The sequence below is a fragment of the Ascidia mentula genome, chromosome 9 (assembly GCF_947561715.1).
Source record: "Ascidia mentula chromosome 9, kaAscMent1.1, whole genome shotgun sequence".
NCBI classification, from domain to species: domain Eukaryota; kingdom Metazoa; phylum Chordata; class Ascidiacea; order Phlebobranchia; family Ascidiidae; genus Ascidia; species Ascidia mentula.
Genome location: NC_138574.1, coordinates 1,357,286 through 1,378,971, shown reverse-complemented (window position 1 = coordinate 1,378,971; position 21,686 = coordinate 1,357,286). Strand labels below are relative to the sequence as shown.

Below are 21,686 nucleotides of genomic sequence, written 5' to 3'. Positions count from 1 at the left end.
ACCCTGCCTGGAAATATTTAAAACCGCAATCCGATTTTTTGAAACTTTTGTATCAAATACCACTTTTGTCCCAATAAAATGAACTGAGTTCAAAATGCTTTCTTGGTTCTGAAGTAAACCAGGCTTGCGTTGAACGAAAACCCGCAAAACTACATCTTACCTTGTGGCTGACAACATAATACGTTAAATCGTTATCGCACTTCTCCTTTACAAAACCATAAGCCTACACAAGTAGCATTTACCAAAGGACGCTTGAAGGTCATGCACCTTGCACGTGGTTAACGAAGGTTGCGTGGAAGTTACGTTTGTATTGAAGAGAAATTAAAGCGTTAAAACAATGTGGTATTGGAACATCGTGTGCACGTGAAGATATATGGCCATTCTATTTGACTGTAACAAATACCTAAAAAGAAGTAACAAAATAACACAATAAAGTAACAACAGTACCACCATCTCGTGTGTAGCATGCTGAATCAGTATCTCAGGGACTAAAATAATTTCAGTGACCGCGCAAACCTGGCTTATTTAACTGCAATTTGGACGCAAGAATGTGGGGATTTTATCCAAGAGCGGAGCCTGATTCGTAAATTGAAGAAGATTGTAGGCCACAGTACTGAGTATTTGCATAGGCAAAAGTTCTGGTTTAAAAACATACCTGGAATGAAGAGTTGAAGGGTTAAGATTTGTTAAATAGTGGGTTTGTGGTAAGACTGAATCAAATCAATTTTGTGAGAGTAGAATTACTGAGATATAAGTAAAATTCACGTTTGGTTACGAAACGAAAAAAGTTGGAGTTAAAACAACAACGTTGCTTTTCTAGATTTTATCGAATGTTTAAACGCCAGGAGTCGTCGAATTTCCAACGCTTCAGGCAAAAAATCTAAAACCAAACATCGACGGCGATTATTGCGTCATGAGAAAGACGAGGCGTGAATCACGCAGAAGGAAGTTTGCGTACCGCAGCGTAGAGCAATTGTGTGCGCTGCGATTTTGTGTTTAACAAATATAACATGTTACAATGGAGCACATATGCCTGTCTGGGCACAAACTTTATGGGGCAGAAGTGAGGCCGCTTGAATCATTCGGGTCAAATATTTCAGGCATCTGTTTGAGGTCATGCCAATGAGCTGTGAATTAACAGTAACAATGGTGCATGCCGTCAACAATGGAATTGGAACATTTTGACTTCTGCTTGACATAACGCCGCTTCAACGTCATCAGCGCATATGACGTCACAACGACACAACCCAAGACTGCTCTGGGTCTAAACCGACCGACTGCATGGCCTCAATTACGTCACCTGAAAACAAACAAAAATCGCGTCACGAAAAATTTTGGCTGAAAAGTTACCTGGAAATGGATGTTACCCTTTTTCTCTTTTGTATCTTGAGTTGAAACAGGTGGAGTGGAATGGTTTCTGGCACCTCCGGCTCCAGGAAATACTTTTATCTCGAAATCTTCGACTCGCTCGAACTTCGGGCTCCTCCGCGGGGCCGCACGTGGGCGCTCGAGATCGTAGCCAATCGCACTCGCAACTTTGGGCTTCCATTCCTCGTGAGCGCCACCGCGTGACTGTCGTTTTCTCGAATCGTCACTTCCGTTGGAAGCGGTTTCGTCGGCGCTGTTGTACAACTGCATCACGATTTCCAGTTCTTCCGGTGTCAAGGGGGCGCTGTGGGACCCAACAGGAACAGGGGACTCCTGGAGGCGTTTCTGGTAAGCCGGTTGTTGCGTCACAATGCCGTTTGGTTTTGGGCGGGAAAACGTGGCTAGATCCGAGGCAGCAGGGTGTGTGTGGACGCTTTCACTTTCCGTTGTTTCGTCACTCATCTCTCGGTTGTACCGGGTAGCATCGGCTGGAGAGTGTGCGTAGATGTTGTTCGAGTAACTCGCTACTATACGAGCCTGACCCTCACTCACGCCCTCTTCATCCGACCAATCAGCGTCGTCTGACGTATCGTCGTCGCTTGACCCTAATACGTCATCGGGGATTCTGTACTCGGTTGCCGCATTGCTTTGTGGGTGAGGTCTAACATTGCACGGAACCACGGCGTCCAACACCGAGTCGCTTACGTGCACAGTGTAAGTGTCGCCATCTATCGACGCGATGCTAGTTCCCGTCAAGCCGTCAGGTGTCGCCGACGAGTCGTGCGAGAGTGTGCTCGCATCATCCGCGCTACTTTCTTCGTTTCTCACCTCCATCACGTGATACTTCTCCTTTCGCTCCATCATCGATGACGTCACACTTACAGCGAACGATTCCGACTCGGGACCTACGTCACCAGTGTTGACGTCATTGGAAAGGGGCCGTTTCGAAGGGGTGGGATCATGCTGTTGCATTTGTCTCTGCTTGGCTTCTGCCAGTTGTTGTGAGCTTAACCCCAAGATCCTGGCGGCTCGCTCCTGAAGGGTCTCCTTCCGTTGCCTTGGCGACCATTTGATCATCAGCTCCTCAGAGGACTTGTGCATGTCTTCCTTCAGCACTTCCTCGCTCTTCGCTCGCGTCAGAAACGGAGCGATGTCGTCCGATTCAGTGTACTTGAACGGGTTCACTGCTTCTGGTGACGTTACCGCAACGCTCGACCGCGTCACGGGACCGGTTACGCTTGACTGAGCTTTCATAAAATCGTCCTTGGATATTGATCCGATGGTGGCTCTTCTCTCGAAAGGTCCCTCATTTTGGGAGTGTCTCCTGTGAGTCCTCATCCGCCTCTTCATGGTGAGGGAGTCGTGGCTGTCGATCCTCACCAACTTATTCGTTAAACTGCTGTTACTTCTGTACATGACGTCATTGCTATCTGACGACGACGAAGCGTCAATTTCAAACGACATATTGTCCGTACTGCTTGTGTGCGATGATGCAGAAAACCCTGACGTCATTCGATTCGCCTCAACTTTCACTTCCGGTTCGGGGACTCTCCCTTGCTTTTCTAGTTTTCGGTATTGGTTGATTGAGCGATAATGTGATGGTGGATTATTACCTTGAGTAGAAGTTACTATGGTTTCACCCCTGGGTTCTCGGGTAAAGCGCTTTGGGGCTACGGGGGGTGGGGCAACCGGTCGCACGACGCTTTGTGGCGTCACAGTGGGTCTAGAAGGAGCGGCTGAGAACAATCGACCTTCCATCAGCTCTTGGCGATTCGCTGTGACGTGATTGGCTGAACTGATGGTTGGTTTAACAGACGAGATGTTCTGTGGAGCTGGTTCCAAGGATGGTTTGGGATGGTTCACCACACGAGGAACAGGTGGTGACCCGGTCAACTGGAACCACGTCCCATTGTCTTTCTTCTTTTCTTGGGGTTGCGGCTGCTGATTCCTGATTATCTGTGGCTAAAAATATTCCACAACATTTAGTTCTGCGTGTGATATGAACACGATACAAGAGTTCAGAAACATGCCAATGGGAATTGATAGCGTTTGAGAAAAGTGTTTCTTGTTGCAATTACTTTAGCCATAGATCGGTGGCAGGGATGCGTTTATATACTGAACGCAAATGACGTGAAACTGTTTGGGGCGTTACAGTCAGTGGAGCAAAACATTACATAAAGCGTTACATGAATATATTCTCTCGTTTTCTAGAGATTTAATAATTTGTTTTTAACACAACGACTGAACATGCAAGGATATCTGCCGCACTGACGAGTTAAAGGTTGTTCTCCTAATAATTAAACCGATATGTTTACCTCGACATGATTGGCTTGGGCGGATTCTGGCTTTTGCTTCACAGCATTTTCCATCGCGTGATTACTTTTAGATCTCGTCAGGCAAAAAACCTTTCCCCCGTTGGTTAGAAATGACGTTGCAACAATCGATTCTTTCTCGCACAACGTCATAATGGGAGGGGGGTTTTCACCTTGGTGCGCACAATGAAGTGATAATTGATAGAGTTAACAATGTTCAATATAGCGGAGTAATAATATGTCACATTACAATGCAGGATTCTTTTTATAACCCTGACTGAAAGGCATGGGAAAAGGATTGGATGAAGAAGTATATTTGTTTAAGTTTCTTTATTACCAGCATCGTCATACTGACCAAAGCACTAAAAAAGTAAATATTTGAATGCAACGGATAAGAAAAAAGTAAATCCTTTCTTGCGTAAACTAAACTGTAGATTGCTTTGATAACGAAACCTACTTCTTGGACTCGCTTCGTTGAGTTTGGCATCGGTTGCAGATATGACGTCACTCGGTCTTGTGCTCCTCGAACTAACGCTAGAGGCGCTCTTGCTCTCCTCATCACCAGGTGGCGCGCTTTTCTCCGGTGTTCCGTCGTCAATAAAAACCTCCTTGTTCGAGAGCGGCTGAAAAACGTGAACACCCCCCTCTTTTTCGCCTTCGTCATCAATGATGACGTCATTAAGCGAAGACTCGCTTAACGACTGTTCACCAGAGGAGCTAGAGAGCAGTGGGGAGGAAATTCTCTGGTGTTTGCTAACCACTGACGCAAGCTTGACGTCATCAACGTTGATTGCTTGGTTTGCGCGATATGTTGGTTCACTAGTGGAGGGTTGGATATCGTGCTCACTCGATGTCACTCTCCGCTCCTTTATAAATACACAAGGATTTAAGGTTGTGGTTCAATGCCTTCTATATTGTGGATGACTGCTAGGTCAATGTAACAAGTTCTGATGTTCCAGTAAGACTTGCAAAGAGTGTTGTGGTTATTGACTTGACAGAACTCTGTTTTTGAGGAAAGCTTAGATAAAAACGTCACTGGATATTAAAATAGCTAATATCGACTAGTTTTTGCGCAGTTCCAAACCACTTACTCTGGTGGGAAAGTCTTGCTTGTTTCTTTCCAACGACTCTGTTACGTCATCGTCATGTGACCGACTCCTGGTGCGTTGCTTCGATCTAAAAAGTAAAAAAAAGTTTTTACTTTCAATAAAGTTGTGCTCGTATTTTCATCACTTAATTATGCTGTCTGAAATGTTGCTTTTTAAAAGAACAAACTTACTTTTCATCGTCGGGAGGAATGTTGGGATTTTGGAAGAAAAGTGGATGAAAATAGGGGTAAGGGTAAGGAAGGGTGAAATAAGGGGATCCACCGAGTTGTTGTGGCGAGCCAGCGCTAAATTGACAAAAAAATGAAAATTTAATGGTTGGCATTCAACGTCTTTACTGCACAATATACAATAGACAATGTGAATACATTTTCCGAAAGAGGATGGGGAAATTATAAAATTTTAAACCTAAAATAAAATACAATAACATCGCGCGAAACTTTTGCAAGGACTTCACATAATTAAAATGTTAAAGCCAAATAGTAAATCTCGATGAGAACCACAGTGTATGCAGCTCGTACACAGATTCCACGTGCTTTTTAGTTGTGCAAGCCTGCTTTAAAATAACGAATTATATCAAAAGCAACTTAAACAAGAAAGCCAAAGCTAATATGCTGCTATACATTATGTGCAAACGTTTCGAACACGACTGCGCCCATCATCAGTGCAATTTGAGTATGATCTGCAACCAAGAGAGAGATATAGTGTATAACAGCATGTTAGCTTTGACTTTTTTGTTTAAATTAATAAAACTTTAATAAAGTTGCACTGATGCACTGATGAGACCTTTTAGGTCGAAACAGTGGCCATCTGTCTGCAGCTTATACACAAATTTAATAAAGTTGTTTGCACCCTTGTATATTAAAGCAACTTACTATACTTCCGATGTCGGTCTTCTCAGAGTTCCGTTTGGACTTCTGGGTCCGAGCACTGTTAAAAAAAGGCGTGGAGTTAATATGTGGGAGAACTTGGATCAAACACAACCTGCTCTTACTTGTGGGAAACATGGGAGCAATTGGATAACCGAGACCGTCAACAATCTGTTCTCCGTTCCCACTTTCATCAATACGAGCTTGCGTGGGAACGTAGGGAGGAAATGGAAATCTGTTGAAAAGAAACGAAATGTTCGGTTTGATGGTTTTTCATTGCTTCCGAAAACGAAAGTAAAGGCAAAGCCGAACGGCGTGTTTTATTTTACAGTTTCACATAATATTTGACCTGAATGAACAGTTTGCCCAATATAGTTTGGCAGTTTTTGCAAAATGGAAAGACTGCTGCACAAATATTATGTTTACTAACAAATCTGTAGACTGGCTGTAAATCTGTAGTATAAAGACTACGCACTTTCTAGGGCTTTCATTGGGCCCAAGGTAACATCTGGCATTGCCACACATACTTGCATTGCTATGGCTGACGTTCATGGTTTGTGTATAAAGATGAAATTGATGAAAGCAGAGAGACATAGTGTGTGATGGAACAAACCGAAACTAATAATTTAATTCGTGCTTTTTTGTTTAACGAAACCTGCATATTTACATTGGCTCATAAAATTTTCTGGCATATTGAACCTTTGATGTTGCCTTAACAATATTAACCCAAGAACTGTAAGTGACGGATTAGAAACACTCACTCAAATCTTATTTGCAAGTTGAGGTAACGTTTTCCTCACCAAAATCCTGAGCACGTATCTTGATAAGGTTTTCTACTTCAGTTTTATATATGTAGGCAATATGGGTTTGAGTGCTTCGACTTATTTTCCGATCTGAGTTTCGTACTTACGGGTATGGCTGTTCCTGCCAAGCTTGTGCGCCATCTGGTGGTGGCCAGAAGTATCCGCTTGCGTTCAACCAAGCTCCGACCCTCGTCTCATCCAACTTGGTCAAATCCGGTGCACTGTGGTAAGCTGAATTGCTTTTATCGAAAACCTGAACAAAACATCAAAATTCTTTGTTGGTTTTGTTGGTTAATCCAAGTTTAAGAGTATTTCTAATGCAAACAACGAACGTTTGACAAATGAGTTGTAATCATAGGCGTCCGCACAAAACATGCAGAGGGAAAATAATCGTGACATTGTTGTTCTGTGAAGGGTCGTTTGGAAACAAAATCGTCTGGCGGTGAAACACATTCGCACCATATTCGGTGCAAAATTAACAGAACAAAAACTAAAATGTTTTTTTTTATGCTGCCAATTGCCCTCTCTCGTGGTTTTCTTTTTTCAGGGGGAGCACATCTAAAACGTTACAAAAACTTGAAGTAACAGTAAGTTATTTAATATTTATGATTAGTGGAAACATATAATGACGTTAGAAAGTGGGTAAAGCATCACCAACCTTACATGTGACGCAAGAATCCCTTTCTGTCATACTGTACAAACATGTATGTTTAACTAAATTTATCAAGAGCCCTCATGTCACGTAGACATGTGTTTGTCCTGATCTTCAATACAAAATCGGTGAAACGTAAATCATGCCGTGGGAATTTCCTATTTCCTGTTTTTTTTTTCTATTTAAAATCGTTTTGCGACAAGACGAACGATTTATGACTGGTTTGTTTTACAACTTTTAACCGCACCTCCTTCTTCCTTTTCCTTCTTCCTTTTTCTCTTTTCTTGTCTTTTGAGGTGTTCGTTTTTTCGGACTTTGACGGTGCCACTTGGGGATCCTCAGCAGATTCGGTATTTTCTTTTCCTGAAAGTAAAATTACAAACATCTTTGACGGTTCTCAAAATACATGAGTTCAAGAATATGTGAATGTTTGGCCGACAAGAGTTGCTACAGTTTACAGAAACCCTAACACTTTGTTCACAAGAAGAAAGCCATTACAGAAATTTTACGAATACGAATTTAACCAAAATCCAATAAAGCTTAGAAGATATACGTCATAGGGGAGAGTACCAATATATGCGTTTTTGCTTGTGATAAGCCCAAGTTTAAACATTAACCAAATTCCTTTGCAACGACTCTTTACTCAAGTTTTTTGTGCAAACATAGTAGGGGCGTGGATGTGGTCCATTATTGTATGATCCCAATGCGAAACTGCCTGGGGTTGAAATTCCTCAGGATGAAAATGATATTGAACAAGATTTAAAACAAAAAACAGTCGAAATTATTCTTTGGGACTTCTGTTGATAAACCATCGAAATTACAAAAAAATATCAAGGTATTTCACAAAACAACAAATCAACAAATCATGATTTCGTGGGAATTGAAAACTGACGTCATTATTATTGTGACGCATACGAAATATGACGTAATCAACACCCACCTTCATCCCCCTTAGAGGCTTTCTCCTGCTCCTGAAGCTTTTCCTTTTCTTTTCTTCGTTTCTTTTTTCTCTTCTTGTGTTCTCGTTCTCTGTCGTCATGGCGACGATCGGGAGAGCTCTTCTTCTTCTTGGACTTCTCAGGACTCGCATCCCTCCCTCGCGGACTCGACTCCGCTTTGTCATCTTTCTCTTCCTTAACTCTTCGCCGCGGCGAGCGCTTTCTTCTTCTTTCGTGGTTCGTTTCTTTCGTCACAAAGACACTTGAGTCGGAATTCGACCTCTTGTGACGTCGACCTGCATCTTTCCCTCTTTCATCGCGATCTCTACTCCTCCTCTCGTTGTCATGGTAATCGTTTCGTCGGTTCTCCTTGTTATCGGGATATCGATCGGATGACAAACTCCTCCTCCTCATCGGAGGTTGGTAGGAAGGAGGAGGTTTGAAGTCCGGAGAATGAGGATGGGATTTCATATCAGGAGGAACGTATTTGTTCTTTCCTGGTCCCTTGTTCTTCTGGTGGGTCATCTTGCTCTCATCCGCCCCCATGGTCTAAGATCCAACGATTCGGTGACGGAATGATGAAAAATTGGGTCAACTTTTTTACATATTTACCAGAAAACTTTACCTAAGCGCAGTTTACGTTTAAACCGGTCTGTAAAGACATATGATGTTTACAACAAGTCAAGGTAGAAAAGATAGTGTAACACGTTTTCAGTAATGTGCATATCGGCCCACTGTTTCGACCAAAAAGGTCTCATCAGTGTAGCTTTGGTGACTTACTGTTATTTTGCCAGTTAAATAGTGGCCTTGAATTGGGTCTATTACTTATACACAGGGTAAAACATTCTGAAACAAGTGAAATCAATACAACTAGATACCCTGGCGACAATATTCACACAGAAATGTAAAGTAGGGCGTTCTATTAAGAAAAAGCTTGTTTAGCAATGTGAATCTCGTCTCTTCCACGATTTAAAACAAATTATGCTTTGATTTGCCCATTGACTTGATGCCAATTTAAAACGAGAACCCTTCTATAAACGTGAACCTTTTGTCAAAACCCAAACATAACATCACGCAGCTTACTATTCACGCTCTAGTGAGTAATAAATAACCATGTCGCTTTGATCCGCCCTTCACAAACGGCATTGACCATATGTTGTAGCACGAGCACTTGCCTTCCGAACGAGTTGGATTTGTGGTTGAGTGCTCAGACGAACAACTAGCGTTTCACAATTGAGTGTAACATTTCTGAGCCTCTTGTATAAACATTGCGCTGCGCTTAGAATGACTTGATTGCTTCTGCCGGGTTATTTCCACGCATGTTTAGCAGCTTACAAGTTGTAAGTTATTGTGCTGCAGTAATAAGCCAGCACAATAAATATATACTATTACTTCGTATACAGGAAGTAGCATCACACCGGTAATACCTTTAGCTATTAGGCTAACAGGACACAAACAATCTCTCTCGTTTCCAGAATATCGACGACACAAAGGAAAAAAATATAGAGCTTTTCATACGGTGTACATACGACAGAACCAACCTCCATAAAATATTCACACGCCAGTCTGTTCTGTCAGTCCCTTCACAAAACACAACCGTTCTGACAAAAGATCGAATTACAATGCAGCTGCCCAAGAACAGAACAGCACTCAACGGTTAACTGTAAGCGCCTTACTGGTGATTATCTCGTCTAATAACACCCGCTATCAGATGATACCAAGATACCAAGACCCATTTTCTGCATACTGAATGCAAGGTTGCATGTTTGAACTTGTCTCTATGCTTGGTTTGTGATAAGACTGTGTTACTAGACCGGCATCTCTTCGGCTGGTAACGAGTACTCGAAATATTGTAGAGGCTTGTTGAAACACGCTCTCGACTTGCGGTTTAATGTGAAAGGAATAACAATGTGGATTCCAAAGCACAGTGAACTAATGAACGGACATAGCTTTAAATGTCCCAGCTTGGCCGTTTCTTCTGCGCTTCACAATAAAATCGAATACAAATGGATTGGCCTGAGCACATTTATCGCATGTAGTAGATGATATTTATTCTTTCATACCAGCACACATGGAGCACTTTGCCCTGACCATAACCATATACCTCGTACCTGGCAGTAAACAACAATCTTCTCAGTAGTTAACAACGATTTACTTAACTCCAATGTTAACAGCACAAAAGCTACCCCCGATACAACAACAAAAATGCATTTAGACAACTTTTTTTACAAGAATCATGCGTACATTTGCTAACTGGTGTAACCTTACAGACCAGAAACAGCAATTACACATCTAAACAAACGTGGACCTTTGGGCCCAGAATTCGACCTGGTGCACTCCATTGTCCAACGCAGTGGGTTTTTATTCATGGCGACGACGTTGAGACTACGAAGCTCACAAAAACACGGCGATCTTTTCACTCTGCTCTCACATAAAGGCCTCGCTCTGTTTACCGAATCTATGACAGAGAAAAGGTTCCAGTTGATGATTAACATCCAACGCTTTCTACTGGGCTGGTGACATACGAGTAAACGACCGACTGAAGTGCGATCAAAACAAGCGTACGTGCTCATCTAAAATAAACTGCCAAACACTGTTGTGGAAATTGTATGTGAATTAACTCAAGCCAGATGTTTCAAACGTGTTCTATCTGTTGCTGCTGCTGCTAGGTTCGTTATCGGGGCCACGTGAACGCCCAAGTTGGCAAACAGTAAACCACAAACGTATTCACTGGAGCAAGACGCAATTTACCACAACCTCTGCCAGTCGAACCAACTGATCAATTTTAACTCACAGCTGGTTTCATATTAATACATAACAAGGGGGCACTTGCTGTGACAAATCTAAGCTTAGCAAAAATACATTACAGACAACTTCTACCGCTTAAAAGTAACAACCACATATTTACAACTAAAACAATGCGGACGGTAATCCTTGTTAGGTTTGTTGAATCAAGTTAGGGAACTCTTGCTGCTCGATGGCACACGGCTACCCTGACTTTGATGGTATTTAACTGCAATAAATCGTTGTACCAAAACAATTCAGAGTGTAACATAACAAAAAACAGCTAGCAATGTTGTAACATCAACGCCAATCCCCCTCATGCCACCCACGCAAAACGTGCGCACGCTCACAAACGAAATGAAGCTTGTAACCAGGACTGAGTAAACCTTTAGCTCTCCGGTCAAGCAAGTACTTGACGCCGGCGGATTTGAAGAGCCCGCCCCTCGCCGTTTTTTCCCTTTCGCGATTAAGCGTCGAAGCGTTTCGACGCAACTCCACGGGGACGCCTAATTGGTAGCGCGGCCACCAGCTGCGAGAGGCAACCTTTGTGCAAGAAGATCCAGTTATAAATGATTGAATGGTTTGGTACGTTTTGTTGCGATGCTTTCAAACCATCCCAGTTTTGTCGGTCATGGTGAATGCGGCCCCAGCAATTGTCCGACTGACAAAAGCCCGACAATCGAACACAAATCCTCAGGTCTAGACTTGATAACAATTTAAACATAAACATGTCGCTTACTGTGCTGGCATATTGCAGTTTCGTACTGCTACACGTAGACAGAGCATATTTCTGTCGTAGAACCGCATAGCAACACGTCTCTGTTGAAAGGCGTAATTGAATGTAATCCGTTCAACCAATCAACGAACAAAAGTGAGGATTGTTCTCAAGGCAACATATCTCACTTTCGGTGAATCCCCCGAACGTGTACCAAGGCTAACGTCAGAAGCAAACGAGACACGTGACTTAGCATAATATGTAAATAAACTTTCGGATGTTATATAACACACCGCCCGAAAAGTATTTGTGATTTCAAACACAGCGACAGCCCTTCAACGCATATGACGTCACAATATTATGACGCCATATCTCTCGTATTTTATCCTGGCAAGCAGCACCACAACGCTGAGCTTGGATGTTGTATTTGCAAACAAAAGGCCCGGAATGCAATTGGATTGGTTTCACTTAAAGCAACAAATTACGAGAAAAAAACTAAAAATAAAGAAATAAAGTTGTGTTGTGTTGCCGGTTCCGAGTCGGTCGTTTTTAGGCATTGGAATCGTTGAAGTCGTTATCTACCAAGTCTGCTCCGTCACCACTGCGGTGACCTTTGTAACTAGGGTTGCTGTAACCTGCTTTCATCGCTTGCAAGTCAGGTGTTTCGGGGGTCGGATCGTTACCGCCACCTTTCGGTTTTCTCTGCAACATAAATGTAAACACGTGGTGACGCACATGCACTACAAAATAAATAAACCAGGCGGGCGATTGGGAACATGGGTGAGGCGTTAAAATGCTAAGAAGAACCTTTGAGAGATTTGTGGTTTGGGTTCGAATCCCGGTGTGGCCAAAATACGGTTTTGGAATTTATACCGACGTGCATGATAACAAGCCTTTTCCATGCGTAAAAAGTGGTTGCGAAAATAAACAATTACGACTTTTAAGTTTTGGATAATTGACGTTACTTTCTTCATATTAACCACAGATGTTACAGGAGTGATTATGTGAAAAAAGTTGGCTTAGATCTCATCGAAAAATAACTTACGATGGAGCTGTAGAGGGGGTTGGGAAACGAATCTCTTCCTTCACCCTATAAAACAAACTACGTATCAGAAAACGTGCCTTAAATGGAATAGTTACAAAGCACGGAACATTTTAACACCATTACTTTAACATTGCCCGTATACGCACGTGTCTATTCATGACATAAATCAACAACTTCACAAACTGAATGCAATTAGTTTCGGGTATGGTTTGCAACTCAGTGCTTCTCAAATATTTCTTGGTTGCGTTCACCCTACTAAAGTTTGCGTCATTTTGTTCCCTAAATGCTGTACACTGCATTTTCTGAAAAACTGTGAGGCCTTAATTTAGAGGCGAATCCAAAGATTGCAAATTATCAAAAATACGGACAAGTTTAACAAACAAAGACGACATGGCCGGAGGACAACCAATGTTATTGGACACAAAATCGACATCAATAAATAAATGTTTAATGAACTCTTTACATCCATCGGGTTAAGGGACACTGGATTAACTGGCTTTTAACTTTAAAACGAGTCTACTTTTCGCGTCACTTACTTCATCCATCTGGTATTCGTTCCCAGGTGTTGGTTCGGAGAATTCACCGTCCGTGGTTTTGTTGTATGACACCGGGTTGTCGAATGCATTCGCAGCCGAAGAAGTTCCACCGAAGTTGTACGAAGGCATGGAAATAGTCGGACAACAACTCTTCGGATTTCTGTAGAATACAAGGCAAGATACAAGCGTGCTATTCACAATGTTAATATGGAAACCTATATACTCAATATTGATAATAAATGATTTCATGTTTAAAACATTTTGCCTTTGATTTTTAGGGAGAATTAAATTCCTGCAATATATAAGGACGGTAAAATTTTGGGGAAATATGAACGGTAAAATCTAAATTCTAGATCGATTTAGAGTTCATTTTCACTATTTCAACCCAACCAGAACAAAACTTCAACACGAGGCCTTTGTCGGCCCACACGCATGTTAAAAAACATACCCACACGCATGTTAACCCTGTTGTTAACCCTCTCTTACCCTTTCTGTGATCGTATTGTGTAGTAAGCGACGCCTCCGATCAAGATGACGAGAACGATGGCAACCACGATCCCAGCGATTGCTTTAAACAAGCAACAGTTAGACGGCAAGTTACCATAGCAACCATATTAAGAGTAAAAACTTTACATTTTCATTTATTATTTTACTGCTTTCCAGGTTCTATTTTTACCACCTAGTAATTAATGTTATAAAGTACGATGTTTGGTGGGGCTGGTGGGGCTGGTGGGGCTTGGTTCAATAAATCACACAGAAATCTTAAAAATGAAAACTAATATTCCCACTTAAAACATAAGAATTGAAAACTAATATTCTTATTTAAAAAAACAAACTAGTTCAACTGGCTGATGTAAAAGCTCCCCAGTTCATTGACAATTATCGTAGATACAAAGCGTTTGCCGAATCAATTTTACATCAGCTGTACGGACGGTATTGTTTGTTTCTTTTAAAGATTTACAAAACCGTTAGTTAGGTTCCTTTAAGTAAATATTTTTCTGCAGCAGAAGCGTAAGACTATTTATATAGATCATAGGCGGAGTTACAGAAAGTTTTTAGTTTGCTTCAAAGCTACCGGCAATACTGGGTATTAAACTTAGTTACGTTTTTATTACGCCAGAAGAACAGACTATTAAATTACAATATGCCTGGCAGCAACAGAAACATTATATTTGAGTATTAAATATTCACCTCCTTGACTGAGACCTCCACCTGAATTGTTCGGGTCGACTCCACCTTGTGAGTTTTCGCAATAATCACCGAAGTAACCTGAAGGACATCTGGAAAACGTGGTGAAGTTTTATCTGATGTCACATGCTAATGAAACCTCAACGTTAAATGTGATTTTAAACTTATTCTAGGCTTAAAATGAGTAAGTTGCCTTGTAAGGTATGTGGTTATGCACCAGTGCATCTTGACCACACAGAACCCCCACTAACCGCTGAGCTCCTGTAGCTCAATCGGCAGAGCGTTGGGCCTGGTTAGCCCAGGGTCGTGAGTTCAAACCTACTGGAAGCTTAATCTTACTTGTCGCTCAGACTTGTCGGGAAAAATGTGGCTTTGATTCAGTTTGGTTGCAATGCCAGTGAACTCAATATTCCCAAGACCCTTTCCGTTATTTTAAGTGGCAAAATAGACAAGTCTGGAACTTACTGGCATTGTGGAGCTCCGTTATCGTCGTAAGAACATGTCCCACCATTCTGACACTGGCATACTAGAGGTAGTGGGAGAGATATCTTATGAGCACCCTGACACTGGGACAGACTGTTTGGGAGGAAGGAATCACCGTCTGCGCATGCGCACGTGTACCCCCCAGGTCGTAGGAGGCAGAGGTGACTGCAGGATGCACTGTCCCCGTTTTGATAAGTCTTGCACCGTTCAGAGACTAAAAACACATTACAGTGTTGGGTTTTGCAAATAAGCAGAGCTTTTACGATGATTTTACTTAAGTCACGTGACTAGAAACTATGATAGTTAAGAGACTTGTACGACGTACTGCACAATATAACATACTTCAGTTCATTGCCAAATTTTCTGCAGTTATGATTTTAAGACATGCATTTGTAAATAAAATAGTTAATTACATAAAACCGAATTTACATTTCAATACATTTGTGAAGGGAATTTTGAATTTTATAGCAGTTTATTACAATGGTACAGGCGTGAAACTAAAACTAGAACTACATCTGCGCATAAGAATTGCCAATAAAATCGCACCTGTGGAATAAACATTTTCTGGATATTGGTTATTTATGATCCCAGAAAAATTGTAAAATTCAAATTAAACATTTGTAACATTTCTACACAAGCACACCCACAGGTTGCAAATCATCGAGATTGTTCGTTTTCGTTACAGTCATCGCGTACATGCCGTTATTTGTAATTTTTATGTCCTAATACACATATATTTTAACATACTTGATCTGTCGTAACGTAGAGGGTGGTGGACTTTCACATCTGTAGGTTCGTAGAATCCCCGTCTTACCAACTGCTTCGTACCCCGACCTAACTTGTCTTGTCTGTAAAGCGCTCCATCGAGTAAGGACGTCCAATATAAGTTGTTCTCGAATATATCGATTGCCCTCGGATTTTTCAGATCTACAAATAGAAATGTGTTTACAGATGGCCTCTGTTTCGACTTATAAGGTTTCATCAGTGCAGCGACTAACAGACAACTTGGTGTGACTAACAGACAACTTTTCCGACCAAACAGCCAAGAAGTTTGATTCTACTTGTGACTGTTTACATTAACAGAAAAGAAATGTGAAGTTTTATCGAAGTTTTCCGAATTTCGGCAAGACATTAATGCATGTGTGTCAGGTTGTAGCTTTCAGACAGGCAATAAATATCCAGTTGAAATCAAACTTCTGCCAACAGACAATTAACGCTTATGGAAATGCTTGTATAAAGCTCCAGCAAAACTAAAACAGCAAGACTTTCAGCTTCATCAACGGATAAAACACTCATAATAAATACGTATATTAATATGACGAAAAGTGAAAGTTCTGTTTCTAAATTAGATAGACGATGAAGGGAACATGTATAAGACCTCACCTCCGTATACAACAAACTGTTGATCCCCTCCGAATAAATTGGTGGAAATGATAAGGTTTGCTCTCTCATCGCAGATGTACAACCTGAGTTGAAGCGAATTATGGACATTAACACGGATAATATTATCAACGCTTGCAATATTCGCGTCCACTATCATACTTGTATGTAAACAAGCACTAAATTGTTGCTTACAGAAACAAACAAGTTCACATTTTCAATTGGTGCCAGAAACTTGTTCAGGGGTGGAAGACAGGAAGCATCATTAGCGTAACTACGGATACTACAAAGTGACCCAAACGTTTATGACACAAAATGTGAAAAAGGAGTAATGGCAAACATACAAAAATAATTCGTAAAAAAACAACATTATTTTGCACAGATACTACAGACTATTTGGTGTGTAACGCACAATTATTTTATACAATCGTATTACAAGGCAGGATCGCCCGACTACGCACATCCATATTTGGCGATCACAGCCAACGTATCGAGATTATATTTTATTTATATTAGCCACAATAAATACAAACGTTATTTTTCTTTTCCATAACTCACCTTTCCGCATGGTAATAATCGATGGCGAGACCGGTTGGATAATCAACAGAAAGTCCCCCGAACATTTTAACGTTCTCTCCATCCATATGAGCGTGGTAGACGGCCGGTGAGTTGCCCAGTGTTGTGTAGTACATCAAGCTGTTCACATACAATAAACACCCTGTGATATTGTAATAAAAGACTACAGGTATAAGTCTGTGCCGCTTGGTGTTCACCGAGTGATCTTTTAAGACAGAAACTGACATTTTTATTATAGGTGAAATTAATACTTAAAACATCATGACGCTAGTCGTCTGCAACTCTTTGAAGCTTCCTGGATAAATTTGATTTAAAGAAGCCGCAAAAACGGCTTTACAATGACGGAAAATACAATTTGAGAAAAAACATTGATGAAATTACAGTAAGTTATAGGTTTACAGTTTAAACTGGAAATTAGGACGACAAGTTGTTCTTGGTAAACGGACTTACCCTCGCTTAGGGTTGAGCACAATAGCATGAGGGGTGTCCAGCGAATCTACGATGGTTTTCTTGTATCTTCCGTCAGTCATGGACACGCATATCTGTCCCAAGTACGAGTCCGTCCAATACAACACTCTGCACACAAATTGTTCTATTAAAAACCAGGTTGACAACAAACTTAAATTATTGAACGGACATGGTCGCGTCTACTTAAGAGGCTACGTGTGATTAAAGTTTTGAGTCCAAAACAGGGTTCTAGCCAAATTGTTGTCTCTATGTGGAATCGCATCACCGACAAAAAATATTTCATTCTGGCGTTCGTATGTAAAATAAACTATATAACTAAAAGTTTTATTCTAGGAAAAGTTCTGTGCAACCCTATGACGATGTGGAACTTTAGGGTAGGGGCCCGCAAATACTGTTTGGGCGCGACCCACCGCAAATACTGTTTGGGCGCGACTGGGGATATAACATGCAGTTTCACTGCCAATCATTTACCGCGACGTAAGAAAATGCAAGTGTGTTGATACTTCGCAGCTCAAAACTGGGTCACGGCCCACTAATTGCAGGCCATTGCCTTTGGGGTTCATGGACCTCCAGATGAAAAACCCTGACTTAAAACCAACAACTTTTCCATGAAGACTTACTGTGTCACCCAATCCACAGCGATACCGTTAGGTTCGTTGAGTCCTTCTATGTTGAGAGCTTGGGGGACACCGAAGTTGTTTGTGTTTGGGTCAAGATAAGGAACAGGTGACCTGAATATTTTCGCACCCGCAGCCCGACTTAAACCTAAATAAAGAAGAGAGTCTGTATCTTCACACAAAGAACACATGTTTCTGTTTCGTGGCCAGGATATCGTGGGTTCAAATCCCGATGTGGCAAAAAACACACATTTAATTCAGAATGATTTACTACGAAGTTAAGTTGCCTCCGAGTGACAAAATGAAAATTAACTACACTGGAAAAAGGTTGAGAATTACTTTGGTTTCCCTTGAAAGAAGCGTGTACTGGTGACAGTGTACATTTTAGGTATTGAACTTTAGTACATGAGTTATTATTCTAAAAAAAAGTTGTACAACAAAATACACAGTTTCAATTGTTTTTTTTTAAATGTCCCTATAGTACGTTATGCAATAACGATAATATTTGAAAAAACTACGAACCCTGCAACGTACGTCTGGAAACATACTAAGTCCAAAAAAATTCGTCTTCCACAAACTGATTGCAACAAGAACTGCATTAAACTGATAGTAGATTTTATTCCTTACCCGATGTACCAGAGGTGTCGGTCCAGAACACAATACTGGTGTTATCTGCAGAGAATCCATAATCCATCGCCCTCATTCTAATTTGATCTTTCATAATCTCGTTTTCTCGATCGTTGGCCGGGTCGTAAGTCTTCAAATCAACTCCATCCGAAACAAACACCACAGAATAACCTGGGTATGGACAGAGGTTGATCATGTTGTAGTGTTTCTAGTCAGGTAGGAAAGGTCGAAGGAAGAGGGAAATATTTATGGCAGAGATCGGCAAGCTTTGAAACGCCGAATGCCGAGTTTACAAAATATGTCAAAATGTTAAACACTTCGCGTGCCAACCTATATGAGCGCACCAAACATTGACGGTTTACAGGAACCACTGCGCCACGACCAAATCATCATATACGAATATATTAATTTTAATAATGGTTAAAATTCCGGACATCAGTGAGATTAGAACTCACGACCCTTCGCATTCCGTGCCACTGTTCAGTGTGTTCAACTCTTGTCAGCCAGAGTAAAGATTGTGCTGTTTTTTTTGTGCATTCAAAGTCTACTTTTAGTGTAAAGCATTTAAATTACAACAAAACCGTGACTATTTCCAAGACAAGAACTGATTATAAAGTGAACAAGTGAACGAACCTGTCGTAGCACATTCGTTGACTCCAGTTGCCGTGTAGTTATCAGCACATGAACATTCGTAACCTCCTTTTATGTTGGAACATAGTTGGGCGCATGAAGCCCAGTTTTCCGTACACTCGTTTATATCCTTGCACGCGTGGCTGTTGGTGGGATCGACCTTAAGGGAATATTAATGTTTAAAAACCTGTGTTGATTGAATAGTTATGTGGAAGAAGTCAGTTCCTATTAATTAAGTTAAATTTATCCCCCAATTTAGGATCTCGGAAACTGAGAACTTTTTAGCGAAGAGTTAAATTAGGGGCCTTTGGTCCGGATTTAGAAAAGAAATTGCGACAGAAAATAAAAAAACTTTTAAGGAAGAGCTTAGTAGCGGTAACCAAATGTTACGCTCGATTGAAGCGTTAAAGGTTTTTATAATTTGGACAGAATATGCATCAACAGCTTAAACACAAGACACTACATAGTAACCCAGCAATATGGCCGACAAGTTGGTATCAATCCACAATCTCCACTTACCCTGTATCCATCTTTGCATGAACAGAGATAATATCCAGGTTTTTCACCAATGGAAGGAATACTTGAACAGTTTTGTTCGCACGGTTGAATATCGCAAGTGTAGTCGGTATCGCCCTTAACTAGAACAAAAATCACAATCATCCAACTTAAAGTAACTCCCTTGAAAGAAGCGTGTACTGGTGACAGTGTACAGTTTAGGTATTGAACTTTAGTACATGAGATATTATTCTAAAAATAACAGCAACAAAATAAACAATTTCAATTGTTTTTTTTAAATGTCCCGAGAATACTGGGTAAATAGTTTGTAATATCCGGCAAATGTTATTATACAATGTGTGATTTTAAAAAATTTAATGACACGAGCTTTCATGGGAGTACTCCTTGCTTATCAGGTGTGACAAGGCGTTTTGTTCATGGTGAAGTTTTACAAAGCACGTGTTAAAAAAGTTTTACAACAAATCTGTTTCTGTGTCGGTAAGTGTAAAGGCACGAGGAAACAGCAGTCAAGTCACAAGAGACTGATACAAACTTGCTGCTTAATTTTACTAGTTAGTATGGAAATCTGCACTAGACAATCACTTAATAAATGCCAACAAATTCAACTAAAAACAACAAATCTTAGAGGAAATATGGGACGAAATGAATGGATGCAACTTACCACAACCGTCTTCATCACTTCGGTCACCACAGTTGTCAAAATCATCACAAACTTGATCGTTCGGGATGCACTTCCCATTCAAGCATTTGAAGCTATCCGCACTTTAAACATGAAAATAATTTCAACTTCACAGTATCGTACGACTTTTTTAAATTACATACAATGGAGCTAATTAGTGTTAACAAAATTGTGAGACTGTCGTTTTGAAATTTACTAAACTTGTTTAACGACGAAAAAAGGCATATTATCATTTGTACTAAGCATTTACAGCATCTATTTTAAATGTTAATTCCACCTGCACTGGTAGCCGGGTGTGGTTGTGTAACACATGGTGATGTCTTCGTCACTTCCGTCCACGGGACCTCCAGGACGCGTACAATCGTCAATTCTGTCGCACTTTTTAAGATAGTAGATGCAAATTCGAGAGTTCCAACACCGGAAGTAATCTGGCTCGTCACAACTGATCGATTCTGACGTAATAAACGCAAGGATTAATTTCTGTACACGATAATTAAAACGTACTCGGGGTTGATTTAAAAACAGACGAACTAAATGTGAAAAAAATCACTGCACACATTTTAAATAAAAAAACATTCAAAATGGGTTTCTAAAAACTGTAAAAAAATAGAACTACGTAACTCACGGTTTGTTATTGATAATAACTGTGGAAGCAATTGAAACCCGCGCTAATGAATTTTACAGCAGCTATATGGGGTAAATTGTTGGGCCTAAAGGTTTCATTTCCAAAAACTGATAGAAAACAAGACTTACCACAGACACCAGGAGTTTCGTCACTCTGATCACCACAATCATCAATTCCATCACACTGAAGACTAAACGAAGTAAAAGTTTAAATATATTATAACGATGTCGGTAGAACTTGACGGGAAAAATTTATACTTCTTCTGCTAAATTTACATCTCAGGCGATTTAGGAACATAATACTGCTTTCCCTTCGTTAGAAGTCGAAATATTAAATATTTTTATTAATTATCCAGACTTTTCAAGAACTTTTTGGTTTTAACGGCGAGGACTGCATTCATTGGAAAATGTTGCACTAGGGACGGATCCAGAATAGAATGGAGCGATGAAAAAATCGCCATTATTAAGTCACAATGAATTTGAATAGTAACCGCCCCCTCGTTGGTGAAATTTTACCCCTTCGAGCTACACAATATAAACAGTATATGATATAATCTTACTGTTTGCTGACGCAGACGTGGTTGGCGCATTCAAATAGTGTAGGGGGGCAGTAACCACCCCCGGGAAATCTGGTCGGACAATCCGCCTCATCACTCGCATCCAAACAATCCCTTCCTCCGTCACAAACAACGTTTGTTGACACACAATGACCGGATGCACATTCGAACATTCCTACAATCATAATTTCCATAAAAAAAACATCAGTAAGC

At 40.8% G+C, this 21,686-nt stretch overlaps 2 protein-coding genes across 3 annotated transcripts in view; both read right to left on the bottom strand.

Annotated features, from left to right (window-relative positions):
* Positions 1-296: 296 nt before the first annotated feature.
* Positions 297-8,696, bottom strand: LOC145913239 (uncharacterized). Of its 2 annotated transcripts, none has more exons than XM_083000829.1 (11): positions 8,051-8,696; positions 7,358-7,473; positions 6,566-6,711; positions 5,781-5,890; positions 5,662-5,716; positions 4,960-5,073; positions 4,772-4,856; positions 4,138-4,546; positions 3,684-3,853; positions 1,368-3,330; positions 297-1,300 (listed from the first exon to the last, which is right to left on the bottom strand). In XM_083000829.1, exons 1-11 carry the CDS (start codon positions 8,592-8,594, stop codon positions 1,233-1,235), a joined length of 3,780 nt encoding a protein of 1,259 aa, XP_082856955.1. In that variant the 5' UTR covers positions 8,595-8,696; the 3' UTR covers positions 297-1,232. The 2 variants fall into 2 exon arrangements, with proteins under 2 accessions (XP_082856955.1, XP_082856956.1); XM_083000830.1 differs by having other exon boundaries at positions 1,368-3,324; positions 4,138-4,526; positions 4,743-4,856; positions 7,358-7,467.
* A 3,345-nt stretch (positions 8,697-12,041) lies between these two features.
* LOC145913762 (low-density lipoprotein receptor-related protein 2-like) overlaps positions 12,042-21,686 on the bottom strand; it is a 70,051-nt gene continuing 60,406 nt past the window's right edge. The window contains exons 85-102 of the mRNA XM_083001515.1: positions 21,477-21,648; positions 21,046-21,107; positions 20,570-20,744; positions 20,275-20,375; positions 19,617-19,735; positions 19,101-19,257; positions 18,468-18,638; positions 17,844-18,006; positions 17,206-17,331; positions 16,738-16,875; positions 16,183-16,265; positions 15,547-15,726; positions 14,782-15,013; positions 14,320-14,408; positions 13,615-13,696; positions 13,129-13,288; positions 12,593-12,637; positions 12,042-12,249 (exon numbers count right to left, since the gene is read on the bottom strand). Of these exons, the coding sequence (XP_082857641.1) occupies positions 12,097-12,249; positions 12,593-12,637; positions 13,129-13,288; positions 13,615-13,696; positions 14,320-14,408; positions 14,782-15,013; positions 15,547-15,726; positions 16,183-16,265; positions 16,738-16,875; positions 17,206-17,331; positions 17,844-18,006; positions 18,468-18,638; positions 19,101-19,257; positions 19,617-19,735; positions 20,275-20,375; positions 20,570-20,744; positions 21,046-21,107; positions 21,477-21,648 (2,408 nt within the window). The 3' untranslated portion in view covers positions 12,042-12,096. The remainder of the gene's footprint in view (positions 12,250-12,592; positions 12,638-13,128; positions 13,289-13,614; positions 13,697-14,319; positions 14,409-14,781; positions 15,014-15,546; positions 15,727-16,182; positions 16,266-16,737; positions 16,876-17,205; positions 17,332-17,843; positions 18,007-18,467; positions 18,639-19,100; positions 19,258-19,616; positions 19,736-20,274; positions 20,376-20,569; positions 20,745-21,045; positions 21,108-21,476; positions 21,649-21,686) is intronic.

Excerpts from the sequence above, each read along its gene's own strand:
- LOC145913239 (XM_083000829.1), bottom strand. The coding sequence starts at position 8,594 with ATGGGGGCGGATGAGAGCAAGATGACCCACCAGAAGAACAAGGGACCA. Across the intron at positions 5,891-6,565 it reads TGGCAGGAACAGCCATACCC|ATTTCCATTTCCTCCCTACG; the intron begins GTAAGTACGAAA and ends TCTTTTCAACAG. Across the intron at positions 5,074-5,661 it reads AGACCGACATCGGAAGTATA|CGCTGGCTCGCCACAACAAC; the intron begins GTAAGTTGCTTT and ends TTGTCAATTTAG.